This window comes from Arthroderma uncinatum, assembly GCF_011692745.1.
Source record: "Arthroderma uncinatum strain CBS 119779 chromosome Unknown scaffold5, whole genome shotgun sequence".
Lineage (NCBI taxonomy): Eukaryota > Fungi > Ascomycota > Eurotiomycetes > Onygenales > Arthrodermataceae > Arthroderma > Arthroderma uncinatum.
Genome location: NW_022983867.1, coordinates 1,471,510 through 1,491,892, shown reverse-complemented (window position 1 = coordinate 1,491,892; position 20,383 = coordinate 1,471,510). Strand labels below are relative to the sequence as shown.

At 49.6% G+C, this 20,383-nt stretch overlaps 4 protein-coding genes across 4 annotated transcripts; 1 reads left to right on the top strand and 3 right to left on the bottom strand.

Annotated features, from left to right (window-relative positions):
- Positions 1-421: 421 nt before the first annotated feature.
- Positions 422-2,190, bottom strand: GIQ15_06840 (uncharacterized protein; the record flags this gene model as incomplete). The annotated part of the gene is made up of 4 exons (XM_033554257.1): positions 422-997; positions 1,130-1,210; positions 1,274-1,492; positions 1,621-2,190. The coding sequence occupies 4 exons, from the start codon at positions 2,188-2,190 to the stop codon at positions 422-424; spliced, it is 1,446 nt and encodes a 481-aa protein (XP_033403772.1).
- An 857-nt stretch (positions 2,191-3,047) lies between these two features.
- Positions 3,048-9,329, bottom strand: GIQ15_06839 (negative mitosis regulator; the record flags this gene model as incomplete). The annotated part of the gene is made up of 1 exon (XM_033554256.1): positions 3,048-9,329. One exon carries the CDS (start codon positions 9,327-9,329, stop codon positions 3,048-3,050), a length of 6,282 nt encoding a protein of 2,093 aa, XP_033403771.1.
- Positions 9,330-9,711: 382 nt separating this feature from the next.
- On the top strand, positions 9,712-11,750 carry GIQ15_06838 (uncharacterized protein; the record flags this gene model as incomplete). The annotated part of the gene is made up of 2 exons (XM_033554255.1): positions 9,712-9,803; positions 9,848-11,750. The coding sequence occupies 2 exons, from the start codon at positions 9,712-9,714 to the stop codon at positions 11,748-11,750; spliced, it is 1,995 nt and encodes a 664-aa protein (XP_033403770.1).
- Positions 11,751-13,379: 1,629 nt separating this feature from the next.
- GIQ15_06837 (phosphatidylinositol-4-phosphate 5-kinase its3) lies at positions 13,380-16,604 on the bottom strand (the record flags this gene model as incomplete). Its single annotated transcript, XM_033554254.1, has 3 exons — positions 13,380-14,087; positions 14,146-15,106; positions 15,169-16,604. 3 exons carry the CDS (start codon positions 16,602-16,604, stop codon positions 13,380-13,382), a joined length of 3,105 nt encoding a protein of 1,034 aa, XP_033403769.1.
- Positions 16,605-20,383: the final 3,779 nt, after the last annotated feature.

Sequence of the window (20,383 nt, the reverse complement as noted above, 5' to 3'; positions counted from 1 at the left end):
GCCGTCGGCTGCAGCGACATCAAATGCACGCTTAGCTAAGCCTGGACAACAGAATTGAAGCCTGGGTATCCTTGTTAATCAACGGGTCCTAGCAAACGGGAACGCGCTTGCGGGCCGCCAGCACACCCAGGGATGGAGAACTGACGAACCTACACATTTGCTAGACACCACTGCACACGCAGCCTCGTTCACAATCTGTCGCCTTGGGCACATGTCCGTCAAAAATTGGTGGGAAAGAGATGGAGAACCGTGTACTCCATAATTGCGTAAAAAACAAGAATCAAACAAATACATAATTAAGCGAGTATCAAACAGGGCGACGAACATACACACAGAACAAGAGACTCCGTCTATTATCGTAGAAAAAACCCCCATGTAAAGTGAAACAGAAATTTTTTAAAAAAACCCATCTTCGTTCCCCTCATGCCAAGCTGATTCCACGTCCTTCCTGCCCCCAGGTCTTCCCCCGGGGATGATCTAGATCTTTGGCGCGATATGCGGATTCCACAGCCAGTCTTGCACGGCGGATGTTACCCAGATTCCGCGAATTCTGGATATTTTGCAGGCGTTCAAGGATGAACCGGCGATGGTCCTCATTCTCGATATCGACATTCCCAATGACAAACAGGGGCCAAAGGAGGGTGGCCGTATCGGGCAGGGTAGATATTATCGCAATGATATCCGCTACCAATCGCTCTTTCCAGGCCATAGACGAGGATTCGCCCATCACCAGCGGCTGCAGGCCGGGGCTGGCTCTGCTAATGCTCGTATTATATGTTATGGGGTATCGAGCGAATAGACCCACACTTACAGGGCTAAGGATTGATGTATTATGTGGGGTCCCTAGGCGTTGCCGTAGGTAAAGGAGCGCTGTCAATCTCTTGACTTCAGCGACGCGTAGCAAGTCTTCCCTGCCCACGGCGTAGGATGGGAGAGTCTGCCGGACGGCTTGAAGGGCTCGCTCTAGTTCGTTACGAGCGTTGTTGAAATACGAGAGCTCCAAGATCGAGAGTGATCGAGTTTTTGATAGCTTTTTATATATGCACGTGCACTGGTCAGGGGGTTGAAACAGACGGACTCAAATTGAATTTTTCAAATTTTTTTTTTGGGGGGGGAAGCGAATACTCACCTTGGATTTCTCGGTAGAGAGGCTCGAGATCTTGTTGATCAAGGTCATCAGGCCGCGAGAGCAGCCCATAAGCATATCGATCTTCCCAGAACGAGTTAGCGACGGCTCGTATATATGGGCTCAGATGCAGAAAATGGCTCGTACCTCTTCCAAATCATCATCCGCTAGCCATGTACAGTCGGTTGCTTCTGCTTCAGAGCTGTCTTCCACGGCGGTCCGGCCCATTATTTCATGTGCAACAAAGTACATGACAAAAAACTGCCTAAGCATATGGCTTTCCGTCGTTTTCAGGGGGAGCAGGTTCAGAAGCTGCAAGCCACCGCGAAGATGCGTCTTCCATGACGGGGTGCATCCATCCGAGATCTAATTGAGAGACGGAGAGAAAAAACCGCGATTAAGAACATGCACGCAGGAAGTGTGGTCATCTAATTTGCGAGAACAGAAGAAGAAGAAGGAAAGGAGAAAGCAAGATTGGAATGAAGGGAGCATACATCGTGAAAGCAGAGCATCAGGACGGTAGCAACAGCACCGAAGCTGGGTTTTCGCTCATTGATCTCATTCTGTAAGCCGGCAAGCGCACGCTGCTTGTATATATACGCCTCCTTCTCGAACCTGTCATTGCCTAGACGGTAGAACTGGTTCGCGGCGATTGCGAGCAGCGTATTGCGCAGCGGCACATGGGCGAGGGCGAGCGGCGTGACGAGAGATAGATATGGATTGTAGTGCGTGCTTAGGGAGCAGTTTGGCCCGATTCCCTGGATGAAGTAGTCCAGCAGATAGCGCTCGGTCGGCGTAAACGAAGACAGTGGGTGGCCCGGCGCTGCTCGCAGGCTCGGGGTAAAGGGGCACGGCCGTCGGTCCTCCCCGTATAATTGAGTTAAGCTTTCGGCTTCTTCCAGAGGTCTATCGTGCTCTCCGCTACCGAAATCCCAGTAGGTGGTGTTAAGGAACAGCCAACGGTCGGCATACTGGGCGATGGGCACTCCCTGGAAATTCCGCTCGATGTCCAGGTCGGCCTGCGATTTGGTCCCTGTAGTAGTCGTTTTAGCGCCTGATGCCATGTCCCTGGATTTGTTGTATAGAGTGGCGAAGTTCAGTAAATTGAAACTTCGGAGAAACCCCAGAGAACCCCCAGGGAAAGGAGACTGGGAAGCAGCTTGTTGTATCACCTTCACGGCCGAAGCGAATCCCCCTCTGCACGGCGTCCTCTTTCCAGAGCAGTTTCAGCCCGCGAACGCAGTTGAGGTTCAGCCGTGCGCATCGGCTACATCGCGGTCTTTCTTCCGTGCATTGCACATGTTTTTCTGCGGGAAAGAGAAAGGTCCAGACTGTCAGAATCACGGTACGAGACACAGAGGCGATGCAGGGAATCCTCCCAGCGGCATAAGAGGCTGCATCGAGATGCAGGAGGAGGAGGAGGGGGGTTTGTAAATACCCTTGCACGTCCAGCAACCCGTCCTACGTCGACTCTCGGGCTGCTTGCGCTGTGGCCGGGTCATTGAGACGTCGCACGCGGTCGGTCGGGCAAAAGGGACGTTGCTTGCATTCCAGCCATGAAAATAACAAAGCCTGCTCTCCCAAGAAATGTGAACTGGAGATAGTTTTCTTTTGCAGCGAGTTCGAGAAAGTTGTTTCTTCTTCTTTCGTACACTGCTTAGTCAGCGCATATAAATCAAGTCGACCTGAAGGCACTTAACATGAATAGAGATGGCAATGATATGACAGTTGACTGGCGAAAGTTGACTGCAAAGCTGGTTAGAGACTGGCAAGCTGGTAAGATTGGCGAGTGAAATGGCGTACTTGCATCTGATCAAGGCGGATGCATGTCGAGCGTCCGTCAGACGGGATGTATGTACGGTGTAGATGTATTACTCTAAAATTGCTTCTGCCTATGCATGTATCTATACCGTGCTTGTACCTATTCTACACCCTCGGAGACGCCCATGTCCCCGGATTGGATCCTCCAGATCTGCCATCGGGCAGTCTCAATCACTTCTTGCCGTAGCCATCTGTTCTCGGACGCACCAACACTGTCGCCCTCGTGGCTGTCTCTGTTAGCTTTGCTATCGTTACCAGCGCTGTCCGCCCATGCGAAGAGCAGACGTAACTGCCACAGTCGATCTCGAATCACCTCGTCGCCCACGCCGCGCCTAGCTGCTGCAGATACCAGGTTTCGCATGGTACTGTCGAGCACAAGCCTCGTATCGACAGACGTTGGACGGAGCCAGGACGGAGAGCTAACCTTGCTCCGCCTCTTGCCATTGGTGAGAAGTTTCAAAGACTCGTGGAACGGAATCTGCGGCAGCACGACCATCCGTTCTGACATGTCCAGTGACGAGAACGCTGGGAGATCGAAGATGAAATCCCATATGTGGCGAGGCGGCATGCGAGCCTGACCGGATCCCTTGTCATATGGCTGCAGCGAGGCGTGGAGGCTAGTCGGACGTATAGCATAGAATGGCCTTGCATTCCCAGGGATGGACGCAGGCGGAGGTATATCTTGAGCGTCGCTTAATGCAGCAAGGGTAGTAGAGAAAACCGAACATTCCGAGTCGCTGTGATTGGCCCGTCTTCTCAAGTAGATAGACTGGTCTCCATCTCGAAATTTGCTGCGTAAGCTTTCGTTACTGGCGAAGTCCAACGTGACATTCCAGTGGCCGGCGCTCGCGATCTTGATTGAAGATACATCGTCCAGATCGGGTAGCAGACAAGGGGCAGTCACGGTTTTCACCTCCCCTGTACTTAGTGTGAGTGACACCGGTATTGTAACTGGGCGACGCGTGTCAAGGTCTCGAGGTACCAGGCATCGAGGTTCAGCAGCCAAAACCCAGAGGTGGCGGAATGCCTGGAGGTGGCAATTGTTATCAAGGACGGTTGTTGGGAAAACAGGATATAGAGAGCAGAGCAGGGAGGCAACTGCTATATTAGACGTGCCCAGGGTGTAAGTGCCTCCACCCAGGAAAAGCATACCGACGGCCATGTGAGTCGCCATATGGCTTCCATAGTGAGTGTCGGCGTCAACACGGCCATGCAGAGAGCGTATACGCCGGAATGTCACAAGGTCGCCTGTCCCTGCCATCACAGCGGCAGCCGAGAGTGCAATGATATCTTGACAGTTCCGCACAGAGTTCTGCGTTAGTTTCGCGTCGTAGTTAAGAGCCGGAATTCGGCAAATCCGTATGAATTGATCTAGGTGTGCTACAAGAAGGTCTCGCGCTGCCTTGGATCCTGACCCGGCAAATCGAAGGCCAAGCGCAAAGCAGAGTCCAGCGACTATGTTGAAATAGGGCATATCGTCAGTGCTGAGTCGTCGGATTGCCGATAAACGATACCTCCGTCTGTAAAATGATGGGAGGCTCTTTTGTATCCATTTTTGGCTGGCTTTAATGGAGCCCCACATAATAAGATGTCTTGCTAACGTTCGAAGTAGAAAAATATCAGGGCGGACATAGTCGAATTGGACCTCTGTATCCGGGATATCCACCTTTTGGGCTAGAGCGCTATCGTTTGATTTCATGAATATTATTGCGATTGCAATCGTCGCACCTGCTGCTGCTTTGTCGAGAATATGGACCAAATCCACCTCTTTCGTGCCAACAGCTAATGCAAGTAACCTCTCAACAACGCGCATATCTTGAAGGCCTCGGAGATCGTTTCCTTTCCCTAGATTAATGAACCCCAGCGCGAACCCAGCAGCAAGTCGGTATCCTTCATATCGTAAAGGCTCCTGAGAAATTGAGGTCTCCTCTCCCTCCATGTGCTCGATTTCGGAGAGCATCACTTCACTCATACGACGATGCTGGGAATTGCAGTAAAGTAACCCTATTCCCATTATACCTGTTGTCTGTGTCAAGGGGGACAAATTTAGCTCTGCCGCGCCTGGTGGAAGCATTCTCGTCACATGAACGGAAAGTAGCCGAGTGATCAGAGGATCCGTAGTCCCAAGGTAGGATACAGATAATCCTAGAAGCAGACCGATGGAAGTCATAGTGTGTTTTGGGGTTAAATACTTGAAAGCCACCCATTTTGCAAGCGTCTTCAAATGCCCGTTTAGCCCTAAGGCAAGTAAAAATCCAGCATGTCGATTTGTGAGTTCGCTGGGTTTGTTGTACAATATCCACGACGTGTCAATTCCTTTGGCGGATTTTGATATTGCTAATCCGGTTGACACCCCGTTATGAAAGAATGCCCAGCATGCCTTTTCCTCCACGAATGCTGCTCTGTCAGCGCTGATTGTAACATTCGAAGGCTTCATGACGCATTGTAGTGAGAAAGAGGGTATCGGTAGCTTTTCGGTAAGAAGAGGAACACGGCCGTCAAAACCAACCATCGCACGTCCTGTAGGAATTGACAGCGTTCGCAATGTTACTAGCTGGACAAGTTCTTTTTGTGCTTCTAGAAGGTCAGACTCAGACCAGTCTGGCTCAGGTAAACATTCCGCCGTTGGGGCTTTCATTTGGTTGAGAATCCTGGCGGCCTCAAAATACCTCCTGTCTTCGCGAAATATCAATTTAGTTATTGAGTGACGGTCAGCCTCTGCGGAGATTTCGAACGAATTGGTCAAATTATTATCAGTTATTGAACTTCCAATGTTCCGAACATCTCGAAGGGCATCGTGAGGTTGAATAAACTGAGACCGAGAAGCTGGTAGATGAAGGGCCTCACTAGACGTCGAGAGGAACAAGTCCTCCCTATCTACGAGTTCAAGTAGTGATGAACCCCAAGAGAGCGGAGGGTCGCTCTGACAGCTAAAAATAGCCTCATGCAATGGAGCGCTAATACCGTCAGGAATTGTATCAATTAGAGATGCGGTGATGCCCCAGCGAAGCAACAAGGCAACTCTTTCAGAGGCAGTTTGCTTATTCCCAACCTCTGACAGGAACCCGGTCAGAGCTAACGTTCTGGGAGTTAGGTTGACTGCTTGGTCCCAAATTCTACCACCTCCAGGCTTGATCGTAGAGCTAGACACAACGTCCATTAACGTTAAAAAGGAGGAAGGGATACGATGTAGCGTATTCTCAACAAAGCTGAAAATGGATGGAGGGGGGAAAGGCGAGGGGGGCATGTCGAGTCCAGTAATCCGGGTATCTTCGAAAACCCAGCCATCAATACCAACAGTTTCCGTACCATAGTAACTGCCTTCTTTCCAGGTCCAAGAATCCCAACCCAGCCATCCTCCGATCTGAGCAAGGATGGGGAGTAGGAGCCCTCTTTCAGAGCGGGAGTTATCGGTATTAACAATTGATAACTTTAGCTCCTCGCGAAGGAGATGGAGGCCTACTAGGATTGTACCGAGGGCCGTTCTTCGTGTGCCTTGATCTCGTGAAATGGCAATAGGAAGATAGCCTTCCCCGCCAGTTGCCGCCTCGCCTTGTGGAGAGGATAGGAAATCTCGAGCAAGCTGTGAACATCGAGTAATATACGCATTTTTTTCATTTGGTTGGCCCTCTGCTTTGGAGTCGTCATTTGGCCGATCAAATCGAGAAGTGTCCGCAACATATTTGATATTTTCTTCTCGTATCCAGTCCCAAGCTGCGGTTGTCATCCATGGTGCAGAAATGCCCGCCGAGCCTGATTCCTGGTCCACCATACCGTGCCAGTCTGACAGGTCAATGGAACTCCCCGTGCTGGATCTCATGAGGCTACCCCTTTTCTTTCTCCTCGGAACTTTCACATCGGTAGAGCTGTCATCGATAAAGTATACGGCCATCGAGAAAAGCGTGACTACCAAAGCAGTCCACTCTAAATTCTCGTCTCTCACGTCCCTCGCACGAAGCCATTTGAGAGTTTGCCACCACCCTATATGGACCCCATCTCCGGCTCTCTCTGAGTGCCGCAGAACATATCGACAGAGCGAGAGTACCCGTTTCACAAGAGAATTGTAAGGCTGTAGCTGAACCTGTATTCTGTGTCTCCTTTCCTGATTGTCAACAATATCTACCTTACCGTCGGCAGTCGAATGGGTAAGTCCCTGCATCCTCAGGGGGGTCTTGCATAAAACTCGCCGGAGGCCTTCTTCACGGAGGTTGGAGGGAGTTGTTTCAAGGGATATGCTGGATGGCTCGTGCAGTACCATACTATCCGGTAGTTCTACTCGTACAAGCGTACTCCATGGTGCTTGAATAGTGAGTTCTCCTTGTCCGTCACTCGTAGAAGAAAGCACTAGCATTCGGGAAACGCCTCTATCCACCAATTTGCAACAGTCCAGGACATTCGAGCCATGGCGGACATTTAGTGCGCGCACTTTATATTGAGGCCATCCTGTGAAGTCATTGCCCCTCCTTTCATTTTGACGGGCCTGTGTTTGATCGGGCCCCAGAATTTGAGCACTAAGCGTTACGACAGTTAGATCCTTTGAATTCCGGTTAAGAATGCAAACAGCTAATGGTATTGATTCAGGGTCCTTCAATGTTGACTCATCGGATGAAGACAAGGTAAAGACTTCAAACATATGGGCTTTTTGGTTGACTGAAAAGTCATAGGTTGCAGCCCCAGAGGGAACACTCCCTACTTTCGAAAGAATAACCTCCCGTGGTAGGTTAGACACCGTTTCTCTAATACCCATATTTTCAAACCCATCGAAATCACCGCCGCTATTTAAGCTTTCCAGAAGCTTATCGACGGGAGCATCGAGAAAGCTGCTACCATTGCTATACACGGACGCATTCCCAGGGGGGAGGGAGCCTCTTCGGTTGAAACTCTGGCTGAGGCGAAGGCCACTCCCCCCAAAGAACTCTCCCCTCCGTGATCCACCGTGGAAGGATGACTTGAGCTGGCTTCCTGCAAGGTCGGAGAATGTTGCTCTATCATTGGTCGCCATTAGGTCGCTACGAGCAAGTAACGAGCTCACTCTCCTCGAAGCCTTAGATGTCACACCCACGTCCACAAACTCTTGTCCAAGTTGTGTAGCAAGGTCAGCTCCCCCCGGTTTACCCTCGAGGGATGCATGGTTATGATTGAATGGCTGTGATGTACTCCGTCCTTGACTTGGTCCTCCAAAGCTTTCCCTAAAGCTCGATGGCCCCGGGCCAACAGGTGTTGTTGTCCCTGTAGTTATATCAAAATGAGAGCTCCGTCGTTTAGACTGCGTGCTTGACGACTTTCTCCGATGACTCTGTGAAGCTATAGGTCCTTCCTTGAGTCTGTATCGAGCAACCCAGATATTATGCATTCCAGTCTTCGAGTTCAGAGTAACCAGTAGTATTAATGGCGTGTCACTTTTCGTGGATATGACTCCTGAAGGGATTTCACTAGTAGGCGATACATAAAGGAGCTCCTCTGCAGGGTTTAAAATATCGGCAAGTCTATGGGCATTGTCATCATGTGGCGAGGAGGATACAGCCACCAATCCCATCTCCGAGTGGGGATCAAGAAGAGAAAATACTCGCGGGGCTGAATCGTCTTTTTCGGGTTTGAGGAGAAATTTTGAAGGTTGGGATGGAGAGACAGTTAATGCTGGCCGGTTTCCTGTTCCGCTGGAGAGTTTAAACGAAGCAGAATGTCTGGAGGTTGGATGCATAGGCTGCGAAGAAACAAAAGAATTTGGAGGAACAGATGGCACTGGCACATCGTGTTTCTCGGACGACTTCCGTTGAAACAATAGCCCATTTGGGGTTGGCCATATTGAATCAAGCTCAAAGGGCAACGGGACGACATGGCTATCACCAGAGATAAAGTAGACATGGATTTGAGATTTCAACACCACAACTAGCGCTCTGGAAGATTCGGTTTCGTCATGATTTTCATCTATAGCAAGTCCGGGGATGCCACAGGAATCCTTCTGGTCCTGTATAACAACTCTCTTGCGTATCTTCCCATTCAAGCGGCCTTGATGCTTGCTTTTGATCGATGCTGCGGGATGGCCCTGGGGATTTCTCCGGGCTATTTGGCCATCTGCTGAGCCGGTTCCGTTCCCAGACTTCGACTTGCCCGCCGGAAAATGAGTGAAAAGCGCTTCCACAATGCTCTCCCCTTCGATATTGAAATTGAAAGACCTCTTCACGATCCCACCACGCGACCACACGACGCACTTGTCCGTATAGATGAGCTCTTCTTCAATTATCCCGCCAATATCGCTCTCAGAATTGTAGCATCGCCATGTATAGCTATCCTCAGGTGCATCTGCAGGCAGTATTGACTCTGCGACTAGGTATCGGAGGGCTAATGGCTTGTGCAGGCCAAGCGACGTGATCGCGGCCATGCTTCTTCAATTGATCTCAAGAAAATGGCTTGACAGCCACTCCTGATCCGATAGTCATACCCGTATACCGAGACGTTGCGTCGATGTAGGAGCGTACTCCGGAAAACAGCAGACTCGTGTTTATGGAGGGGAGTGAGGTGCGGTTGTTGTTCGGGGCCAAGCTTCAATCAACAAGCGCGGTCGAGCTAGACGCGAGCTTCCAGATTTTGCGGCAAACCTCCAACGTTGCGACTTGACAACCCGCATCCTCCCTCGCGAAAACTGCCTTTGGGGTTACGAGAGACAAGGGCTACAATATCTCTTCTTCCTTGTTATCACGATTTCCCGTGAGATGCTTTGAGGCTCGTCTCTTGCTGTAACTGGCTACGTTTTCACTCACAAGATGGACCTTCACTCCGCGGTGTCGATGGGCAAGTTTGATCCTATAGTGCGCCCTCGGCCAGATGGCCTTCAACTAAGGTATTGGGATGTCTTGTATGTTACCTTTATGAGCTATCTATCTGACAATCGGGCTCTAGTTACCAATTCCCTCATCGCGTGTACGATTCCAAGGTCTACCCGATACAGAGCCCCAACGGCTCCACGGTCATAATATATGGCCATGACTTTGGCATACGGATACTATGGCGAAGCGGCAAGAACTTCAAGAGACAAAATGCCCAGAAAGCGGAAGCAGGAGGGAATAACCTTGTCAATGGCGTTGAGAACGATTCTATCATGATAATCGACTCCGACGACGAGGAACCAGCTGCGGCACAACAGCCAGAAATCACACTTCCAGAGTTTGAGGAGGATGAGGAAGAGCTTGACCCATCGAGACCATTCGAGAATATCATCCAACACACCGATATTAAACTGAATATGAAAGTCTTGGGTATTTCAGTACCGAGCATTCTTCCAGGCGCGGCGCGTTTTCTCGGCTCGATCTCACCCATTCTATCAAATATGATAGTGGTGACTGCTGTTTGTGGTGACTCCTCGGTGCGCGTCGTTTCTGTCCCGCTCACACCACCTCCTCCAGGCCATGCGGATGCTGAATACTGGAAACCTCAAATTATCAGTCTAGGAGAAGGCTCTGTTCAAGGTGTCCCGGCTACCTCCGCTCTCACCTTTACCTGTCAGACACTGAACATCGAAGACAGCAATCGCCGACCCCAGAGCCGTGGACGTGCCAGCCAAGAAGCTTCCACCTCTAACGATACATGGGAACTCCTGGTAGCCATCCACACGTCAGACGCGGCTGGGAAGCTCTCCATATATCGTATCCCTTTCAACAGACAGAGAGCGCAAGGAAATTTATACAGCATCTCCACCGAACCACAATTACCGATCCGACAGCAATATCTTAAATCCCCAGCAAGCAGCATTTCCTTTTCTCCGTGCCAATATCCATCGGCTCGTCATTCACAGCTACTGTTGTCGTTCACAGACGGCTCCGTGAAGATTTATTCTTGTTTATCCGAACCACGGTCGCACACTCTTGATAGAAACCGTTCGGGAACGAGTACGGAATCCAACGACACGGCTGGAAGGTGGCTTATCTCTATCTACACTGAATTCGATCAATTACCTGGGGCAGTCCCTCGCCGCAAATCGATAGTCGACGCAAAGTGGGCTCTTGGTGGCAAAGGTGTTATCGCGTTGTTGTCTAATGGTGAATGGGGAGTCTGGGATATCGAAGCTACTCAGGGCGAGCCTACTCACCAGAGTAAATCAACTAGCTCCCTTAGCTCCTTTGCGATAACCGGGCGTGTTGCACCATCTGAACGCACTCCCAGATCACAAAGCCATGCTGACCCGTCGGGTTCTCAAGCACCGCAATTCGCCCCCTTAACGCCATCCACCCGTCGCATTCGGGAGGAAGCATTGTTCAAAGGGACACCAAACACCACAGGCCAGCATGCTACCAGGGGCGGGATCTGTATCGTTCCGTCAAACCAAACCTGGGATCAACCTGCTGATGAGTCAGTGCTCGTCTGGCATGGCACGCGAAACACATATATCCCAAGCCTCCTCGGTCTCCGACGGAGTAATGGGAAACATGGGTTATTTAACAACAACCCGACCAGCCCGCGACCAGTCCTTATTGAAAACATCCATCTACTCGGCGAGGTGCAAAAGGGAATACAATTCATTTCTCTACCTCTACCTAATGACGAGCGCGGCACTATCTCTAAACCAACTATTCTCATCACTGCAGAACATAGGCTCATCATCCTTGCGGAAAACCCTTTGGAGTCAGTGGAAACTGAGCAAACATCCCAGTCACAAGGTGACACCCCCATGATTCAAGATGACCAAACCATGCTTCAGCGAGGAGAATTAGACCTGACAGGCATGGGTCGAGTCTTGGCTGGCATGGCGGGCGGCAGCGAACTGTCATTCAACCGAAGCATGCAAGGCAGCGGTCTATTTTCATGATACCTTACTCCCACCTCCGACTAACTCCCAGTTACCTGTTTTGATACCATTTCGTGCCATGCTGTTCAATGAGTCTAATGCTGACCAACTCAAGTTTCTACCTTCTGATAGAATTTCAAATATAAACCAGGTGCTCCTTAAATATATCCCGTCATTGCCATAGCCACGACTATTTCTTAGTTCATCCAGTTGGGGGACTTATCCCCTATAATCCAAATTCGCGACGCAGGGTGGAGCACAAGGCGAGAATTCAATGCCTTGAAATTCATCGTTTCCTCCTTCGGGGGGTAGCGGTGGATAAGCTTTGTATTCGATGCGATATATTAAACAATACAGCCCTATTCCTCCCCGTCTATCTATAGATATTCGTTTATTGGTTGAGTGGCGTGGAGTTGGGCTGGTTCTCATTCCAAAGCAACTCGGCGACTCAACTTATGTTGGCTTACCGCAAGCTTAGTATTCAGTTCATGGTAGATGAGACGAGGATAATTGGAAGTAACTACTTGCTCTCCATACTCAATCTCGCGCTGCTCCTATGGCTATTTTATCTTGAGAGTAATGGAGTGAGACACAAATGTTTAGCTAGTAGAACTTTGGATACTTTAAAAACGGTCATAAGTGCATTGAGAATCTAACATCAGTGCTTTAAGTATGGTACATAGCTTTTGCATTCTCTATTAAAGTGACATTCAAAGACCTTATTACCTAAAAGATGATGGTTGTTGTATATCAGTAGAACGAAGATATGTATAATTTATCCCCGATTTATGAAAACTTCATTAACCTTATTATTAATAAACCAAGAAATGCCAAGAGACTTTAACCAAAGTTCCGGAGAAGTGGGTCCGGATTTCACCTGCTTAGTCATAATTGTGGCTTAGTCCGAGGCTTAAATCCACGATTCTCAAAGTTATCACACAGCCAGAGAATAGGGGCAACCCAGTATCAAAAGAATGTATATCTTTTATTTATAATCGGAAGGTTCTTCTTTCATAATAATAAAAGGAAAGGACACAAAGGGAAACAAGAACGGATAAAATCTAATACTAACAAGGCGAGAGACCTTGTGCCGGGTAAGAGCAATAAGAGGAAAAAGGAGGAAAATATAACGACATATCAGAGGGTTGGCTGGCTGGGTTGAGCTGAGATTGTAGTCACCGCCATATATCTAGGGAGTAAGGGTAGTAGGGTAAAACACATTTTGAGAAGAGTAAACGTGGTGAGCTGGCTAGCTGGTTACTCCGTAACTGTGAACGCTGGACTGGAAGAAGGAATAACAAAGGAAGGCAGTCTTTTCAAACCACTCGAGGATGCAATGTCGTGATAGGCGGAAGCAGCCGAGTAGTGGGTGTAGTAATAGGAAAGAGAAAGAGGATATACAGGAAGGTATAAATCGGGTGGGGAAAAAAAATAGAATATGGAAAGAGACAGAGGAAATATTGGCGTGTGCAGCCGTGGAAGGAATGACATGCTTGCTTAAAAGGCTGCTAACAAGATAATAATAACGAAGGCAGAATACAAGAAGGAAAGAATGAAATGAGTCGATTAGGAAAGGGTGCTTCTAATCCTTCGCGCGGTATGGTATGGTAAAAGTACAGTAAGACAAACAAAAGCCAGACGAGAGATGTTCTATGTCGGTGGCGTAGGCGGTGGCCGTTGAGGCATAGGCGGTCTATCGCCAGCTAGGCCGGGTGTAGGGGGCAGCTCCTTATCCCTCTCGGTACTGTTCCTCACAGCATCGTTACTCCTGTTGTCGTCGGTCCAATTGTTTAGAAGCGTGTGTGAGCCGGCGCTGTCGCCATCTATCTTCGGTGGTGGAGGTGGTGGAGGCGCAGATACTGGTGGTGGGCCAGCCGGCGCCCTCGCAGTGCGGAAACTGTATCGCCTAGTCTCTATGCTCGCCCAGCCGCCCACCTGTCCTTCCTCATTCCCAGCGGCTTCGTCCCCTCCCCTGCTCTCATTGCTTCGCCCACTCTTGCCTCCCGTGCTGCTGTTCTCGCCTACTTCTTCGACAACAGGGAGTGTTGCGGATCCGCCACCGCCATTGAAGTCCGATGGAGCATTGACCGTTTTCAGTGTTCGAGATGGCTCCGGGTGCGCAGGCAATGGTTTCTGGACATCACCTGATTTCCTTTCAGAAGAAACAGGTCCGTCTGTTTGTGCTTGGGTAGTTTCTGCATTTTGTTTCTCACGTTCCACTTCCTCCTTGGACTTGGTAATGCTCGTGATAAATTCTAAGAACCGTTCACCATAGGCTTCCGGTGGTATGGGTGAGATCTGCGAGCTGTTATGGGAGAGACCTTTCCAAAAATGTTCCGCCTTCTTAACCATGCCGTACTATAGTAATGATGTTAGTATTCTCGTGTCTTAAGATATTGGTTGTGTTTAGACTTACGTGAGTCAAACAATCGATGACACCGAGATAATATATCTCATCACCTGGCTCCCCATTCTCATGGGTCGCCCTCAATCCCCCATCATCCGAATAGAAAACTAGATTCTTTCGCTCGTCCAAGACCTCATCCGGCATCTTGGCAGCGGTACGCTCCATGGGAACCGGTTTCTCACGTTTGATCATCTCTCTCAACTCTCTTGCCTTGCGTGCATTTTCAAGCCTTGACGGTGTTCGCATGAGTAAGTTTGGCTGCTGTTCGTCTGCCAAGTCACCTCCGGGTTGGAAGATCTGGAGCGTTCGATCTCGTAGCTTCTCTTCGTTGCCTTTTTCAACATCGTGGATCCCGATTAAAAGGGAATAGTCCATGATCTTGAGCCGTTGGAGCAGGGTGACGTCTCGACGGAGCTGGGCGAGGAATACTTCTCGTTTAGCTCGACCGCAGTTTAGATGACGGTCTCGCCGTAGCCAGTTAAGGTCTTTGAGAGTAGCTCGCGGGTTGGCTTCGAGATCTTCTTCTCTAAAGTCCCGTCCAATCGTTGAACCCTTTAAGTCATACATTTGATGAATATCTCGGTGTGGTGGGAACAGGTTGTTCATAACGACAAAGTGAATTTTTCGACCGTATGCCATCTTAACGCGATGTAAGCCGTAGAACTGAGAGATGAGGGTGTTGGGGTTATTCTCGATGTGTTCGTAGTATTCACGAAGTATCTTGCGGAGGAGTTTATGTTCGGCGTGGTGGATGGTTTTGATGATGTACTTGTAGTCACGGGAAAAGTAGAAAAAGCTGCCACTTTTACCTGGCGAGCCTAGTTCGGAGAGGATATATTTGCTTGTGAGAGACATGAGATAGTCGGCTGGATCGAGTTGGAACTTTGAACGCAGCCGTCGAAAGACCCAGGGAGCGTAGTCTTTGAATTTGAAGTCATATTTTGCTGAAGGGGTTAATTCGTTCCCGGTGCTATCAATCAATCGTTAGTTTCAGCTAAACATTATCCAAGTAGTTAGAAGGGGCAGGCATACATATCAAAAGAGAACTTGTGTTTCGCATCAAAATCGGCATCCGTAAGTTCACGATCCAGCTTCGCGTTCGTTCTTGATACTGTGAACCGAATTCCCGTCAACATATTATATGCTGTCACCCAATTTACGTGATGCATGTCGACTTTCGTCCCAACAATAACGCGGTCTTCGTCTTCTTCCTCCCGTCGTTTCCGTTTGCTAGCACGGCGCTGTTTGAATGCTTCTGTCCATCGCGCAGCACCTTCATCCTGCAGGGCTTCGTCGAGATACGTCTCAGACGGGTTAGATCTGGGTGTGAGGCGAGGGATGTTGAAAGAGGCGCGACGCAGAACGGAAGCCGGAGAAGTGACACGGTCGATGGGCAAGAGCGTGTCGTCAACGGCGTTGGGAGTAGAAAGGTCGCGACTAGCTCTCGAGGAGGAATGTCGTGGGACCTGGAGGGTGTGTCGGTGAGCTAGGCGGGTGCTCTGGAGGCTGGATGGGGAGGTCGGTACATCGGACGGCGAGTTTGTAGATCCTGGGAGTGGTGGAGAGGAATGGCGGTAGATATTGGAAGGTTCTGGAGAGAGGCTGGTGGTGTCGAGGTTGATGGTATCAAGGTTTATGGGCTTAGGCGCGGGAGTAGTTGGTATAGCAGTCGGTATAGGCGGAGGAGGTCTGGTTGGAGCCGGTCCTACACTGTCATTTTGCGATGAAGAGCTTGGCGGTGTAAGTTCGGCAGTAGACGGGTATCCGGTGTAGTTGTGAAGCTGAGAGGAGGAGTAGTTCGTGAGTCCTGACCGAGGCCTATATGGCAGCCCATTGACCATCGACTGGGTTTTCATACCATCGCCATTCGCAGTCTGGCACTGGCTGTGATCCATACTATTTCTTGCTCCATTCGACCAGCGGTCATCCGTGAATGCTTCATAGTTCGTTCCGCCATTTGTCCTAGCTTCGTCGTGGCTAAACGCCATTCCTATCGGCATTGAGCTGGATGGCACGGTATGTCCATTCCTCGCCGACGAGTCGGTGCTCTCAGCGCGGTCTCTGGACGAAGGGACAGATACCGTGGCACCAGCCTTCGAATTTGGGCCCTTGGACGAGCGGTTGTCAACAAAGAAATTCGCCGAAGCGGTGACTCCATTTCCGGCATCTCCGTTGTTGAAGTCTGGGTTCCACAGAAACGTGTTATGAGCTGTTGGTTTATCGTGTGATTTTGACGGCGAGTGACCGAACAAGGACGAGGAGGTCGTGGCCGTGGCCGTGACCGTGGCAGCTGTCGTCTTCGAGCCGGCCTGCTGGTGCTGACGGACTGCCGTGTCCGGGGAGGAGAGAGCCGGCATGGCTGGGGGGGATCTTTGTCTCTGGGCTGGAGGAGGAGGCTGTTCGATGACCAGATAGTCGACTCTCCAGTTTCCTTCAGCCTTGTCTTCCCCGCCCGTGAAGGTTAACATAAGTAGATGGCGTAGGAGAGGCGCGAGAAGGGAGATATAGAGGCTGTCTCTCGACCTGGTTTGCCCTGAATTGGCCCGTAAGGCACGGTAGCCTTTGGTGCGGTGTACTCCGTGCGAGCTGAGAAACTGAGAAAGAGGTCGTAGAAAGCAGGCCTGCCTACAGCGAGCAGGCAGGAATCGAGTGAATAGAGCCTTTGCCCATGACAGGACGAGACGAGGGAGAGTCTGGTGTCTGACGGGCGACGATGGGCGACGTAGGAGGAGGTTGAAGGTTGGTTGACGACGCTCGATGACGATGTCACTGTGCGATACACGCCGTTTCCCTGGGTTCAGCGCCAGAAACCACCGGCTCGAGCCAGACGGAGGACAAGGTAACGGTTTAAGCGAGCAGCCAACCGACTCGGTCTGTCTCGTTCGTCTGGGGAGGTTGATGCTCGCGATGTCTGCTATCCTCAACCTCGACGTCGACGATGTTTCCTTCGCCTTGCCAAGCCCAAAACAGTCGTTCCTCCTTCGCTGTCAAGCCACAAAAATCTCCAACTCTACGGAGTACAGCAGCGTTCTTCCGCTGGACGGCCGGGATCAATACGAGGCTAAGAATAAACCACTTGTCGACTGCGGCTACGCTGTACAGCCTTTCGTTCCACTTGGCACCACTGGACGACAGGACGACAGGACGTTCGCTTGATATTCCTACCCCTGAGCAGCTACAAGTGAAGGCCGTACACTGTCGATAGCGAAGACAGTGGCCGTGACGGTGACGATGCTGTGACTGTGTAAGGATAGTTCACGCAATTACCGAGTCTCCGGGCCAACTCCAGCTGAAAGAGCATTATCAGACACGTTAGCAGGCAGGGATAGCGGCAGGCCCACCAGCACCCCCTGGCAAATACTTGTCGAAAGACTCGTTTCTCCCGACGATATTACTCGTATTTACACGGAAGCTGTCAAAAGTCAATGGCGCGTGGAAGGATTTAGCGTGACAGCTCCATAGAAACGATGCTTGATGGCTGCACTGCCACAGTCAACAGAGACATGCAGGATATCAATACATGGAGTAATTTCGCTACTGGCATCGATGCCCCTTTTACCTCCAGTGACGTCGCATACGGGTCAGTCGGTGAATTGGAGATCACGATAGGTCTAAAGACTGCATCTTGACAAGACTCGGACTGGCTACGGAATAGTTTCAAGAGAGATATGCAGTCTCTGGCTATAGTCGAAACACCTCCGTGGCGTCTTAATCCACGATCCTCCCACCACAATATTATCGCTAGCATTATTGAGACCTTTATACAGCCAGCATTGGCCGATGGAGTCGAAGATACAGCCGAGGGTCTATCGTACACCCTATACCGATAGGCAGGGTGAGACCTTGGAACGTAGCTTTCCCTTGCTTTGGCTGATGGCTGGAATAGCTGTGGCCAAAACTACCAACAGCACAGTTTATTAACATGATCCCAGGTTCACGGCAGTCTCTCCGCATTTCATGGATAATGTCTGTCATAAAAGCGTCCTGAACAGTGTCGAAGAGCAAAAGTTGCTGTAGGGTCGACGAGCGAAAGTCTCAACTTTCAACTTCTCAAGCGGAAGGACTTGACTCCTGAGAGAAGCAACCGCCCGGTTGGAAAGGACCCGGAAAGGAACCTTGCCACGGTGACTGCAGTTTCCCTTGACTCTAGTGAATTTCCAATCGAACCTACTCAACATGCACACCTTAACTAATGTTCAGGGAAACCCCTCCAATGAGCTGCATGGTAGCTACACCATTGTAGTCATAAGAATATGATATATCCAAACAATGACTTCTCTCCTGGAGTAGGATCGAAATAAGTATGTATACCAGCCTCTTACCCTGGATTCTGGGTTCAATGCCGCCCTTCTCAAGATACTCTAGCTCTCCATTTCCAAGATGGGCGAGCAGGGCCCTGGAGTTTAAGCTCAGTCAAGCCTACAGTAGATACATCACTCTGTGCTTCCGCAATCAACTTTAAGAGCATATCGAACCACTGACGATATAGTCTGCCCTAGATGCCCCTCAATCGGTTAATTGTGACCCCTCCTGAACATAAACTCCTTAACCCTAACGGTCCAGCTAGAGTGTGGACGTATCTGATATACACAGTTAGCCAGGCTTTATATGATCTTCCCGCACCTATCAGCTTGCTTAGTTCCTTTCGAATACATGGCTAGATTTCGGCATGTCTGGGGATTCTCCAAATAGGCCTCGGGCCTTGTGTCGATCGCAGGCTTCTTTGACCTTCGCCACAGGTTGACGACTACCTATACAACGTTAGCCTTTCACCTCTAAGGGTTCGAACTTAGACTGATGCTCTCCCGGTCAGAATAGGAGACATAGTTAATGCGTAGAACGGTTACGTTGTCGGGTTCATGCATGAACTTCCCATATAGCTATCTCAACAGGTCTAACCTGAAGTCTTGAGTGGCTCTTTATTTATTTTTAGGTATCCAGTTACTTTTTAATTCTAGCTGGCCTAGTGTTCTTTTAGTCTCAATCTTAAGTGTGCAGGTCACTTATACTTCAATCTTCGTAGTTATGAAATAATCTAGTGCAAATGTAAGTGAACAAAACATTATTCCTTTCTGGTATCGATTTCAACCATATGTATGCAAGGGTCCGAAGCACCCGCTTGCTTGTCTGTAGTATTCACGGAATAAGTCACCGTTTTAGATATGTAGTCGTCTCGTTCAACCAGCGTAGCAGAGTCGCTGGTGGGCTGTTCCCTTGGCCGAGAATTCGAAGAAGAACCCGGGCTTTTCCTAGATCCATTGTCTGTGGGTTGACCAAGTATGCCTGGTGCGAAACGAATGAGCAATACTCGAGTAGCGGGTAAACAGGCACAGATAATGGCCACCTGGCATTCAATCATAGACCAGTAGATGAGCGGTTCCATTTCGTCTATGGAGCGGATAGTCAACGGTTAGTCCATGAACGTAAGTATACGGAGATAGGAGATCTTAATATCAAGATCCAGTATCTAGAAAGGTATAGAGGTACTCACAGGTAGGATTTTTGGTAGGATCATGCTTAAACAAAACTATCACTCGTATAGTTGCGATAGCCGTCACACTAAGAGCAACAAAATTCAGTCAGTAATGAAAAATGGAATGCTCAACCAGGCCTATCAACTTACAAGAGCCCCATTGCAAACATCACCGCAACCCCTATTTTTTTTCGCCATGATAATTTCAGCTTTAACACTTCGTACACGGGCAAGGATACCATAACAGTATCCACTGTAATGTTAACGAATCCATTGACATAAGTCGAAGTCATGAAATCAATGCATTTTCCAGGCTCATCCATTTTCCACCCAGTCCAGGCGAGACGGACAGGGGTACAGCGAAAGCTATCAACCAGTATCCATGTAACCGCAATAGCACCATTGATCACTATAATAGTGTTCATAAAGTAGCGGAATATTTTTGATTGGAAAATTCGTAGCATGAATAAACCGACGGATATTTTAGCAAGGGATATAAGTGCTTTGTATGATAGGGCGTATGCAAAAAAGAGCTAAGCGGACGCCCCCAGTTAGCCTGGCTATGCTTTATTTTCTTTAGGGATGTAAGATAAACAAACCTTGAAAGCTGTTGTGATATGCTCCTGCGGGATAATATCCCATATATTCTTTCCAAATCCATGGTATATCACTAAAAATAGTTAGAGGGGCCTCGTCTATCGTCCAAGGAGCCTTAATCTTACTTGATGCGTGTAATGAATAAACAGCGATGGCGAGTACCTATAAGTCGAATAA